The sequence below is a fragment of the Gymnodraco acuticeps genome, unplaced genomic scaffold (assembly GCF_902827175.1).
Source record: "Gymnodraco acuticeps unplaced genomic scaffold, fGymAcu1.1, whole genome shotgun sequence".
Classification (NCBI taxonomy): Eukaryota; Metazoa; Chordata; class Actinopteri; order Perciformes; family Bathydraconidae; genus Gymnodraco; species Gymnodraco acuticeps.
Genome location: NW_022990295.1, coordinates 6068363 through 6080838, shown reverse-complemented (window position 1 = coordinate 6080838; position 12476 = coordinate 6068363). Strand labels below are relative to the sequence as shown.

Genomic DNA, 12476 nt, shown 5'->3' with positions numbered 1-12476 from the left:
ACATAGTTTGCGTTATTTCTGGGACCTCGTCAACCCTATTTTCCCTTGATTAGCCTCAAAGACAACATTTTCCACATCGACAACCCATGCTGCTTTTCCTGCACATAAAACAACTGAGAGACTATTATGTGTGGCTTGAGGATTTTCATGGGACTGGCAACAGGTTCTAAATCTATTCACCCCAATGGGAGAAGGGAATGCTATCACAGATTATGACTGATTCCTTCACCCCATCAACAAAGTAAATATTTGTACACACATTTTTAACAAAACACACATCTAACATACACTTAAACAGCATTTTCTCAACCTTTTCAAAACCACACTGTCTGATTTATCCGTCTAGGAAACACATATGTGCGAGATCTGGCAAATTGTGGCAAAAGTTTTAGGTTAATGTCAACTTAAACTTGTGAACGCCATAGCTAACAAGTTTTCGTAAAGACAAATATGCTTGTTGTGTAAAGATCTTTGCAAAATTAGATATAAATACAGCTGACAATTTCACACCATAAGCAGAGCTTGTGATCCATCTTTCATGGAGCATATGTATTCGTTATATGTACTTACTGAGTGCATGGTTGCAGGGAGCCATAACCTCTCCCATCACTCGCATTCACACCTACAGTCCAACCACCTATTAACCTCACCTGCATGTATTTTGACTGTGGGGGAAACCAGAGTAAACCCAGGCACACACATATTTTGAGTGTAATATCCCCTTTGACACATCTTATGCATCATTAACACACATTTCCCTGTAATTTACCCAACATATTTTGTATCTTTGGAAACCTCTGGATGGTGGGTAGGCTTTAACCCAAAGTGCTGTGGGCTGTAATTAGGTTTGTCGATGCAAAATGATCTCGTGATGATGGACCTCAAAGAGTCTATTTATTTAGACAAGAGGTAAACATTATGCAAATTATGCATCTCAGCTTTTACCGGGTGTCTGAGCTCTAAGATGTAAGAGTGTGTTGTTTCTTGTGTGCAGCAGTTCTCAAACACCATTCAAGCTCATTCCCTATCCATGATTGGATTAGCTATAATGCATGTTTGTTATCTTGGAGAGCAAATGCAGCAGTCGCAGCGAGATTATGTAACAAGTGAGGGATGCATATGTATGGGATATTAACCACAGAGATGGTAGCGCTCACTGTTTCTGCTTCACGCCTGATTGGCAGCAGTGTGTGTGTGTGTGTGTGTTGTGTTTATGTGTTTTCTGCACTAACTAGACGACTGGAGCCGTGGCAGGCTGCGGGGTTGAGCAGGTCCTTTTGTTCCTTCATTAAAACTGAGCGTTGAAATGTGCGGTTCCCAACTCACTCTCCAGTACAGTGCAGTGGAAACACGCTCACATACTGAGCTGGCTATTTAAAGCGTATGTCAATACATACAGTAAAGGCGTGTCAGGGGAAAGTAGTGTGTTGTCAGTCCTGCTGGATGATTTCTAAATTGAGGCTCATTATTTCTCCGGTCACCAGGGAAAACCTGTCGGTGTGCGGATCTCGTTGGTGGCTCCGCTGCGTCCTCCTCAACATCCTCCTCTTTCTGCTCCTCTTCTTCCTCACCACTCCCGCCATCATCGTCAACACTATGGACAAGTTCAACGTCACAAGGCCTGTGGACAGCCTGCGGGTCAGATTCTGAGCTCAAGTTGAACCTTAATGCTACATTTCAACCCTCTTCAGGTTTCAATAATTAATCATTCTCTGTCCGTTCCAGAGCCCTATCATTACCCAGTTCTTCCCAACCCTCCTGTTGTGGGCGTTTTCAGTGCTCCTGCCCTTCATCGTCTACTACTCTGCTTTCTTTGAGTCCCACTGGACCAGGTACGCACCAGCCACCGACCAGTACTCTCCTCTCAGCTATAAAATTAAAATGCCTGTCCTTCGCTTCTTCAAATAGCCCCATCTTATGTAGAGGCCTGTCTCAACTCTCAGCATTTCTGTTTTTTTCATCTCGATAATGTTTTTCTCTTTCACCCTGTTGCTCCCTCCTTACTGTCACTCTCCCTGCACTGTTATTCTGGGCAGGTTGTCATAGAGATCTCCCAGTGAGGATAATGATATGCACAGTAGTCGCCATGCGCAGTGGAACAGCACATGGCGACTTGCAGGAGGAGGAGCAGAACAACTGTGCATAAGGAGATAACCTCGCGCAGCACCTATGAGCACCACTACTTTACATAACCACCGCCACAAACGTGTTGTGCAGGCGTGATGTGCGAAGAGCCGAATGCAAACGAACTGTTTACTGAAGTGAAAAGTGCAGTGCGTGCTAATGAACGCAACAGTCGTTTACATTTAGTCAGCTGACTTTACATTACATTATTTCACATAATGAATTCATTATGTTGAAAGCAACTGCGTTAGATAGGTTTTTATTAACTATACATGCATTGCATAACGATGTTTTCCAATGTTATTCGTTTGATGTCGTAGATCTGGAGAGAACCAAGTCACGATGCACAAGTGTTTTTTCCTGCTGGTCTTCATGGTCATCATCCTGCCCTCACTTGGTCTGTCCAGGTATATTACAGCACATCTGCAGGCAATCAACAAACATATTCATTCTCTTTTACACTTTTATCCCAGCAACTCTAATGATTTTAACACCTTTTTTGCTTTTATTTTTTAGTCTGGATCTGTTCTTCACATGGCTCTTTGATGTCAACTTCTTGAATGAGAAGGAAGTCAAATTCCAGTAAGATGTCTTCTTTTGTTGAACTATATCAATTATGATTGCTCGTTAGATATCTCGGTTGAGACCAAACACTAAGTCTTCATTGTTTTCTTGATCCAGGTGTGTGTTTCTTCCTGACAACGGTGCATTCTTTGTAAACTATGTGATTACCTCCAGTATGATTGGCACATCTATGGAGCTGCTTCGTATCCCCGCACTGACAGTGTATGCCCTCCGCCTCTGCTTCGCCAAGTCCCAGGCTGAGCGCATTCATGTAAAACGGGTCAGTGTTTTCCTGTCAGGTAGGCCTACATTAGATTGTGCTCTGTTTTATCATGTAAAAACTCTAACTGTGTTTTCATCTGCAGAGCCAGGCCTATGAGTTCCAGTTTGGCCTGGAGTACGCCTGGACCATGTGTATCTTTGCAGTCAGTATGACCTACAGCATCACATGTCCCATCATTACACCTTTTGGTGAGCAACATACTTTCTCATCCCCATCTACCTCTTTCTTTGCCGTCCCATTACCTTCCCTATTAGCGTGCGTGCGTGCGTGCGTGCGTGCGTGCGTGCGTGCGTGAGTGCGTGCGTGCGTGGCCTAGCATTACTATACTTGTGGAGACCTAAATCTGTTTACACAGTCACGTGTGGGGACTCGCCTCCCTTATGGGGACAAATTGGAGGTCCCCATGAGGGGAATCATTAATTTTAGGGTGAAGACTTGGTTAGGTTTAGGGTTAGGGTAAGGTTAAGGGTTAGGGTTAGGCATGTGTTGGTTATGGTTAAGGTTAGGATAAGTCTCCAGGAAATGCATGTAAGTCAATGTAATGTCCCCTGAAGTGATGTATACATTACATGGTGTGTGTGCGTGTGTGTGTGTGTGTGTGTTTGTGTGTTTGTGTGTGTGTGTGTGTGTGTATGTGGCCTAGCATTACTATACTTGTGGGGACCTAAATCTGTTTACACAGTCACGTGTGGGGACTCGCCTCCCTTATGGGGACAAATTGGAGGTCCCCATGAGGGGAATCATTAATTTTAGGGTGAAGACTTGGTTAGGTTTAGGGTTAGGTTAAGGGTAAGGGTTAGGGTTAGGCATGTGTTGGTTATGGTTAAGGTTAGGATAAGTCTCCAGGAAATGCATGTAAGTCAATGTCATGTCCCCTGAAGTGATGTATACATGGTGTGGTGTGTGGTGTGTGTGGTGTGTGTGTGTGTGTGTGTGTGTGTGTGTGTGTGTGTGTGTGTGTGTGTGTGTGTGTGTGTGTGTGTGTGTGTGTGTGTGTGTGTGTGTGTGTGTGTGTGTGTGTGTGTGTGTGTGTGTGTGTGTGTGTGTGTGTGTGTGTGTGTGTGTGTGTGTGTGTGTGTGTGTGTGTGTGTGTGTGTGTGTGTGTGTGTGTGTGTGTGTGTGTGTGTGTGTGTGTGTGTGTGTGTGTGTGTGTGTGTGTGTGTGTGTGTGTGTGTGGGTGTGGGTGTGGGTGTGTGTGTGTGTGTGTGTTGTCTACCCTCATACCTCACTCTCCTCGACTGCCTGCCAGTCCGATGCAGACTGTGTGAATTTGCTGCTGTAGTCCCAGACACTCAGACACAGTGAGTTGCGAGCCAGACGCCCACTCTGCTCCTGTCTCTGCCCACAGCTCACCAAGCTTCTATTTGCTTCAGCAGTCAAAATACTCAGTCCGAACCGGCCCTTTCATGTATACAACCCGGCTGTCCTGTGCATTTTGACTAGTGCTGTTTTATTCTGATTGGCATTTTGGTCAACAAACATTTTCTAAGGCAAATATTCATATTGGCTTAGTTAAACCTCATTGCGTGGAACCACAAATTAGAAACACAGGATGCCTTTTTTCTGTCTCTGAGTCACAAATTGCCACACTGTAACCATGTCACAATTTAGTTGCTGAATGACCATTGCATTAAACAGAACACTGAGCCTCGTATTTATTCAGTGTTTGAGACCTCAAAGTCTAATGGGTTTGGTGGATGTTGGTAGATTGGAGAGAACTAAATATTAAATATCACTTTTCGATTGAAATACCAACCAGGGTTTTCTTTTTTTAATGAATTTTGAATTTTTTTTTATTGGACTCTTCATTACATCATTTATACAGTATGTAAAGTAATAACATACGCTATCCAGTAAATTAAGTAAAAGTAACCCAATGTCCTTTTAATTCCAATTGTCTTGTTTCTATTTCTGTAATTTTGTATTTTCAATCAATCTTTTTTTTTTTTATCTTTTCACCTTTAATCAACTATACTGCAACCCATTTGCCAAAGAATGCTGTAGTGTTTTAGATTTTTGAATGTGTTTTCTCTGCCTTTCTAGGTCTGCTCTATTTAATTCTGAAGCACATGGTTGACAGATACAACATCTACTATGCATACGTTCCCACCAAACTCAGCCAGCGGATCCACAGAGCCGCCGTCAACCAGGTGGTCCTGGCTCCCATCCTCTGCATGTTCTGGCTGCTCTTCTTCTCTATGCTCAGATTAGGTATGGTATCACCTGCATTTCTGTCCTGTTACAGTGACCGTCATCTTATTGTAAGTGTGCATTAAAACATTAAGACATTGTTATGTCTTTGCGATCTCTCCTTACTGTCACAGGTCCAGTGCATCCCATCACTCTCTTCACCTTAGTGTCCCTGCTCTTGTGTATTGCCTTTTCCCTCTTCCGCTTGTGCCTTAGGAAGCAACCAGACAAGTCAACAAGTTACCAGGTCAGCCCTTTTGTAACTTACAAAAGCTAAGTTCAGCTGAGGACGCACTAATACTGAATACTGAATGAATAGTATGCATTGTCATTGTTTCAGATGTCTGATCAGCCTGCAGAGGGGACGTTCACTGACGCAGACAGGAGCACTGTAACATCTACCACTGCCTCCAATGTACAGTATCACTTCTCTCTCTTATTTGCCTGACAGTACACCTTTAAACATGTATTACACGATACATTTAATACATTTGATTGTTATAATAGTTAACATACATATTGTGATTTTATTGTCACTCAATTCTTGTTTTGGCATTTAAACAAAGACTCATGGGTTAACACATGCAAAAACACCTGTAGCAGTGGTGTACAATTACTTAATGCATTTACTCAAGTAAAGCTTACAGTTTGTAGGTGCTTTCATAATTTTTCTGCAACAAGCGTCTACTCCTATGCATTACAGAGGATAATGTTGTTTTAACTTCAACTCCACTACATTTATCTGACAGCCTTATTTACTTTGCAGATATTTAAAATATAAACTAGATAATGTAAACTGCAGTAGATTAGGAAAAAGTAATAATGAAAGCATCAGTAATAGCATCAACCCAATGATTTGATTGTGTTTAAGGGAAAAAAAGGATACCTAGTATAACAGTGTCTCTCAATACTTCTGTATGTTCACAAGTGAAGTTATGAATGCATAACTTTTATTTATAATCAAGTGTTTTTTTAAACTGTGGTATTGCTTACTTTTAATTAAATAGGTTGTCTAAGTACTGCAAGATCCTTCAGAGCATGTAGGTTAAATTACTAGGCTACTCCTGCTTTAGACTTGACCTGGGGCATGGAAACTCAGTCCTATTAATTTGTTGAGATCTTATCTTGGTGAAAGTTTTTACATCGTAAGTGTAGGGTAGGTAAACAAACCCATGTTTACAACATGCTTTTATCTCATGTACTCCGCGAGTGATCCACTGGGTGACACCGTCATTAACTCTATGTTGATCTTCCCTCAGCTGTTTGTGGCGTCTGTGCTGCTGGAGCCAGAGCTGGCTCTGACTCCCATGCCCTCCCCGGCCCACCACAGCTACGGCGCCATGGCGAGCTCCCAGAGTTCAAGCCACGGCCCGGCGGAGGAAGAGTGTGAGGAAGGAAACATCCAAACCCTTGAGACTGAGCTCCAAGACCCCCCAGTCCCCTACTTGTCCAGCCCACTCATGGACAGCACTGTGGGCTTCCAGTAACACCAAATCCCCCAAGCTGATTCAATGCGTCCTTCACCTGCGGAACACAGATTGCTTAATGCTGCAAAGCTGCGTTTTTCGCTTCTGACCTCAGACTCCAACTTTGCTGCCTCAGACCCCCGAGACCAGACTGCGCTTAGGAAGAATAAAGAACCAGAAGAGGAACAAATACAGGAGCAGGGTCCATGTAAACATCACTATAAATACACAAACATATTCTGAACCTGTCACCTGGACCCAAACATCAAACTAATAGATATCCCTTAGTGTACAATTTACGTTCTCTGATTGCTCCATGACAGGGATCCCAGCTTCGTGTATGGCTTCATTTGCAAGTTAAAAAGGTAAGGTGAAGTAACGAAAGTGACTGGGGTGGAAATGCCTTTGGGTTGCTATCAGAGAAACTCTGTCCATGCTGTGCCACTTGGACATGAGCGGAGGTGAAAGTTCCCATGAGTGTGGGTGGTGTGAGCAGGCTTGCCCCGGCAGACTGACAGTGTGGTCTGGGCACGGGTGAAATCTGGTTCCTCGGCGGCGGAGCTCACAAGGCTGAGGGTGAGGGCAGCTAGTTGTGAAGCCATCTGCAGTGAGAGAGCTGACAGACGGAGGGCCTAATGTAACTCAGAGACTACTGTAATATATGTGAACACTCTCTCCAAGGAGGCACAAGCAGCTTGACTGTACCTGAAGCTTGTTGTAAACTATCAATTTAAGGTTGCTATTTTTGCTACAGTATTTTTGGTGTCATTGATATTGTGCTTTGGGTTGGGGATGAAGACTAATTGTTTACGGATTAGCAGAGCTGTCCTGTCTTAATCAGAGTATTTCTTTGTTATGCTGTTTTAACTGTGTATGTGATCTAACATCATTGTATTTATTTATTTGTTTTAAAGTAATGGTTCAACCTTGTGCTAGTTCAATTGATGCAACTATTATGTCTGCATAGTCAACATGAAGTTACAGACATCAGCTAATTAGCTTAGCTTAGCACAAAGACTGGAAACAGAGGCAAAGCGCTGGCAAGAGATGGAGATATTATGTCTTTGTTGACACCAGAAAACTCAAGTGTAGTTTTACTCCATTTTTTTTATGGTTTAAACAAATAAGACATAGCAATGGGTTTTAGAGGTGCATGATGGTATTTTTTAAAACTTTTGGACAGACTCCAGTCTTCATGCTAAGCTACGCAAGCTGACTGCTGGCAATAGCTCTAAATTTAACAGACAGACATGCGTGTGGTATTGACCCTTATTATCTATTATCTTACTCGAAGTAAATGGGGTGTCTTCCCCAAATGAACCTATTGAAATGATGCCTTGGAGTTTACTTTCTCTCAAAATGTTTTGAGTACCGTAATTTATTCATTTTACATTTCTATTATGTGAAATACTGTGTTCCTTATGATGCCGTTATATAAAAATACTAATAATAATTTGCCATAATAGCTCAAAATCCTTTATTTGAATTTGTTTGTTCAGCGTTTATCACAGATCTTTGTCCTAAATACAAATAAAAACAGTACAATTCAGGCACTACCATACTTTAACTTGTTTTCAGTTGCATTAACCCATGTGTGACACTCAACTGCATGTTATGTTGAATGAGGTATATGTATTTCCAGGAGAAGGTTCACATGTGCTTATTTCATTGTTTTATTTGTCAGTCAGTATGTTTGCAAAATGTGTATTTTAGGGTTATTTTGATGTCCTTTGTAGAGGGATGAAAGTGTTTCTCTCATGAAACTGAATGTAGATTGATTGTAGTTTGTTATTCATGTCTCTTGCTGTGCCTTGAACAAAAACACTCCCTTTCGTGTGACAATCCAGCATGGTCTGAAATATGCTGCATGGACTGAAAACTACAGAGCGGAGAAACATGTAAGAGATGAAAACACAACAAAAACAACCCAGAGTAGTGATTTTCATTCAATGGTTAGTTAATTCTGTTATTCAACATACAAGCAGTAAGCGGATCGTTATGAGAAACATTCTTGGCACTAGGTCTACTTGCTATCCTTTTTCTTTTAGCTTTTAAGGGTATTAAAATGGTAAATGTATGCAGCAACCGACATAGAGAAGTCATACAGATGCCCATATTAATAAAATGTTTGAAATCCTGTAAGTCAAGGAGAACTGAGCAAACTTTATATGTTGATGAAGACCATTTGATGCGATCAAAATCCCTCTTCCGGTTTTTCTTTACATCACTGCAGTTCAGCGGCTTTTCAAGGATGTTTTATTGTGTCCGTGTTGGTGCCTTGTTCTTAATTTCTATCAAAACATTTTCAGTTTTCAGCATTTGTATTCTTTGATCAGAGTATTTTTTCCTTGTATATGATTTATTTTTGGACATCTTAATTCTAACTTGTTTGATTAACAGTGACGGCACTGTGACTGTTCAGGAAAGGTAGGCTTATTTTTAGTACAGTACATTTTGTGTCCTGAGTTATTATAGTTTATTCATAATTTCATAAACTGCCTGTGATTTGATATTTTTTTCAGCTGTACTTTCATAAAAATCATGCCATATTATTGCATAAAATTAAATCTATTTGCTCCATTTTACAAGAAATCTAACTGTAATTTATTATGCTGTATAAAGGAAATGAAAGCTGGCAGCAGAGTGAATGAAGTGGCCAGTGCAGAGAATCCTGATGTAAAATCTATTTGGAAAAAAAACATCAAAGAGCATCTCCACATTTCTGACTGCGAAATACAAACATGTCCTGTGGGTTTCTCTTTTAGAAGCTTGTTACACAGATCATTAAATTCACTTTCCTTTGAAAATACAAAATAAAACTTATTAGGATATTCTTAACTCTAACGGCCATTCAATGAGGGATTGTCCATGTTCATGCTTAACTAATTGTATTGTATCATGTCATGTCTCTTCATATACTGTCGGACATCCAAGGTCTATTTGAAAGTACATTTACTTTCCAGACATGTCCACCAGTATGAAATGTGTGTATCATAATACTTTACGTCATACATTATATGTGAGCTTGCTGTAAATGTGGGTTGTTACATCTCCTAAAGTTGAGGTTAGGGGACAGGCTGCTTTTGAGATTGATCTATGTCAGCCTATGAGTTTTCCTCTGTCAAAAGTGAAGTGCTGTAATCTGAAATTAAAATTAATTCAGCTTGATCCACTCATCTTGTGCCATGAAGTCGTTATTTCTCTCCTCTACTGTGGTCTTTGATGAAGGGTTCTTGAGAGGCAGTGAGCCATACTTCATGTGGTGTAGTGCAAGAGTAAATGTGCACATGATGCCTTTAGGTAGTGTCCATAGGATATTGTGCTTACAGTGCTAGTGTATTATTTACACTGAACAAAAATATAAATGCAACACTTTTGTTTTTGCTCCCATTTTTCATGAGATGAACTCAAAGATCTAAAACATTTTCTATATACACAAAATAACCATTTCTCTCAAATATTGTTCACAAATCTGAAAAAATCTGTGATAGTGAGCACTTCTCCTTTGCCGAGATAATCCATCCCACCTCACAGGTGTGGCATATCAAGATGCTGATTAGACAGCAGGATTATTGCACAGGTGTGCCTTAGGCTGGCCACAATCAAAGGCCACTCTGAAACGTGCAGTTTTGCTTTATTGGGGGGGTCCGAAAACCAGTCAGTATCTGGTGTGACCACCATTTGCCTCACGCAGTGCAACACATCTCCTTCGCATAGAGTTGATCAGGTTGTTGATTGTGGCCTGTGGAATGTTGGTCCACTCCTCTTCAATGGCTGTGCCAAGTTGCTGGATATTGGCAGGAACTGGAACACGCTGTCGTATACGCCGATCCAGAGCATCCCAAACATGCTCAATGGGTGACATGTCCAGTGAGTATGCTGGCCATGCAAGAACTGGGATGTTTTCATCCTCCAGGAATTGTGTACAGATCCTTGCAACATGGGGCCGTGCATTATCATGCTGCAACATGAGGTGATGGTCGTGGATGAATGGCACAACAATGGGCCTCAGGATCTCGTCACGGTATCTCTGTGCATTCACAATGCCATCAATAAAATGCATCTGTGTTCGTCGTCCATAACATACGCCTGCCCATACCATAACCCCACCACCACCATGGGCCACTCGATTCACAACATTTACATCAGAAAACCGCTCACCCACACGATGCCACACACGCTGTCTGCCATCTGCCCTGAATAGTGAAAACCGGGATTCATCCGTGAAGAGAACACCTCTCCAACGTGCCAGACGCCATCGAATGTGAGCATTTGCCCACTCAAGTCGGTTACGACGATGAACCGGAGTCAGGTCGAGACCCCGATGAGGACGACGAGCATGCAGATGATCTTCCCTGAGACGGTTTCTGACAGTTTGTGCAGAAATTCTTTGGTTATGCAAACCGATTGTTGCAGCAGCTGTCCGAGTGGCTGGTCTCAGCCAATCTTGGAGGTGAACATGCTGGATGTGGAGGTCCTGGGCTGGTGTGGTTACACGTGGTCTGCGGTTGTGAGGCCGGTTGGATGTACTGCCAAACTCTCTGAAACGCCTTTGGAGACGGCTTATGGTAGAGAAATGAACATTCAATTCACGGGCAACAGCTCTGGTGGACATTCCTGCTGTCAGCATGCCAATTGCACGCTCACTCAAAACTATAGGTTACTTACGTAACCCCAGTTCTCAGAGTAACATGAAGTGAGATGTCTCACTATGGATGCGCCTCATCGCGGAGCAAACAGAAGCATCAATCTCATTACGCCAATCCTGATTGGCTGGTGATCTTGACGTCAGCGTCAGGGAATTCACCCCCTATAAGTAGCTTGCGCCACGACGCATGCATCATTCAAAATAAGCACCTCTTCTCGCTTCACCATAGCAAGGAGGGCCGTCTGGTGAGACATCTCACTTCATGTTACTCTGAGAACTGGGGTTACGTAAGTAACCTATAGTTCTCATTCATAACACTCCGTTCGATGTCTCACTATGGGAAATTGTAGCTCCCGTATTGTCAGACGAGCTTATCTCGAAAATCACCAAACCAACCAGAACTTAACAGGTAGAGCTCTGACTCAACCAGGTGCCCAGCACTGCTTGAGTCACACTGGGAGCAGAACGTCCAGCCTGTTAAGAGGCGGACAAAAGTGAGCGGCGAGGACCAGCTCGCCGCTGCACCAATGTCTTGGATGGGAGACATCCTGGACAGAGCCCAGGATGCAGCCAGACCCTGAGTCGAAAGAGCTCGCGGACCCGAGGGTGCCTGCGAACTCTGACTCATATGGGCCCCAAAGCAATTGCTTCCACAAACCAGTGGGAGAGCCATTGCTTAGTAACAGGCTTGCCCTTATAAGGGTTAGCCCAGGACACAAGGGGTTGGTCATTATGACGAAGCACCCTTGATCTGTCCCTGTACGTGCGTAAAGCACGGGCTGGACGCGGCAAATCCGGCCGCTGTTCCCCGGAGGAATACAGTGGCGGGGAGGATGCCTCAATGTCAAATGTGGTACCTGAACCAACCGCCTTAAGATAAAGGTAGGGTTGGGCTTCAACCACACTCTGTTTGCCCTGGGGCAAACTGAGTGCATGAAGACTGTACAGATAGCGCATGAGTGCCACTGGCTCACTTGGCAGGTGCCAGGGTCAGCTTCATGTCACACTGTATTCAGATTGTACCACTCGCGGGCCAGGCCCATAGAGCCAAGCGCTCTGGGTGTGGGTGAAAGATCGCCCCCCCCGCTTGGGACAGTATGTCCCTGCGTAGTGGGAGCTGCCATGACTGCCCGCACAGCAGCTGATATATCTCCGCTGGCCAGTACATAGCTGGCCAGTGCGGAGCTATCAGGATAAGTGT

The 12476-nt window shown here is 43.1% G+C and overlaps 1 protein-coding gene across 4 annotated transcripts in view; it reads left to right on the top strand.

Annotated features, from left to right (window-relative positions):
- Window positions 1–9803, top strand: part of tmem63c (transmembrane protein 63C) — a 38204-nt gene extending 28401 nt beyond the window's left edge. For 2 of the 4 annotated variants that reach the window (XM_034222453.1, XM_034222452.1), the window contains exons 14-23: window positions 1485–1638; window positions 1726–1832; window positions 2445–2531; window positions 2641–2706; window positions 2806–2968; window positions 3054–3159; window positions 5015–5182; window positions 5296–5408; window positions 5502–5576; window positions 6421–9803. In XM_034222453.1, coding sequence (XP_034078344.1) covers window positions 1485–1638; window positions 1726–1832; window positions 2445–2531; window positions 2641–2706; window positions 2806–2968; window positions 3054–3159; window positions 5015–5182; window positions 5296–5408; window positions 5502–5576; window positions 6421–6648 — 1267 coding nt within the window. In that variant the 3' untranslated portion in view covers window positions 6649–9803. The remainder of the gene's footprint in view (window positions 1–1484; window positions 1639–1725; window positions 1833–2444; window positions 2532–2640; window positions 2707–2805; window positions 2969–3053; window positions 3160–5014; window positions 5183–5295; window positions 5409–5501; window positions 5577–6420) is intronic. The other 2 variants (XM_034222454.1, XM_034222455.1) reach the window with 1 other exon arrangement.
- The last annotated feature ends 2673 nt before the right edge of the window (window positions 9804–12476 follow it).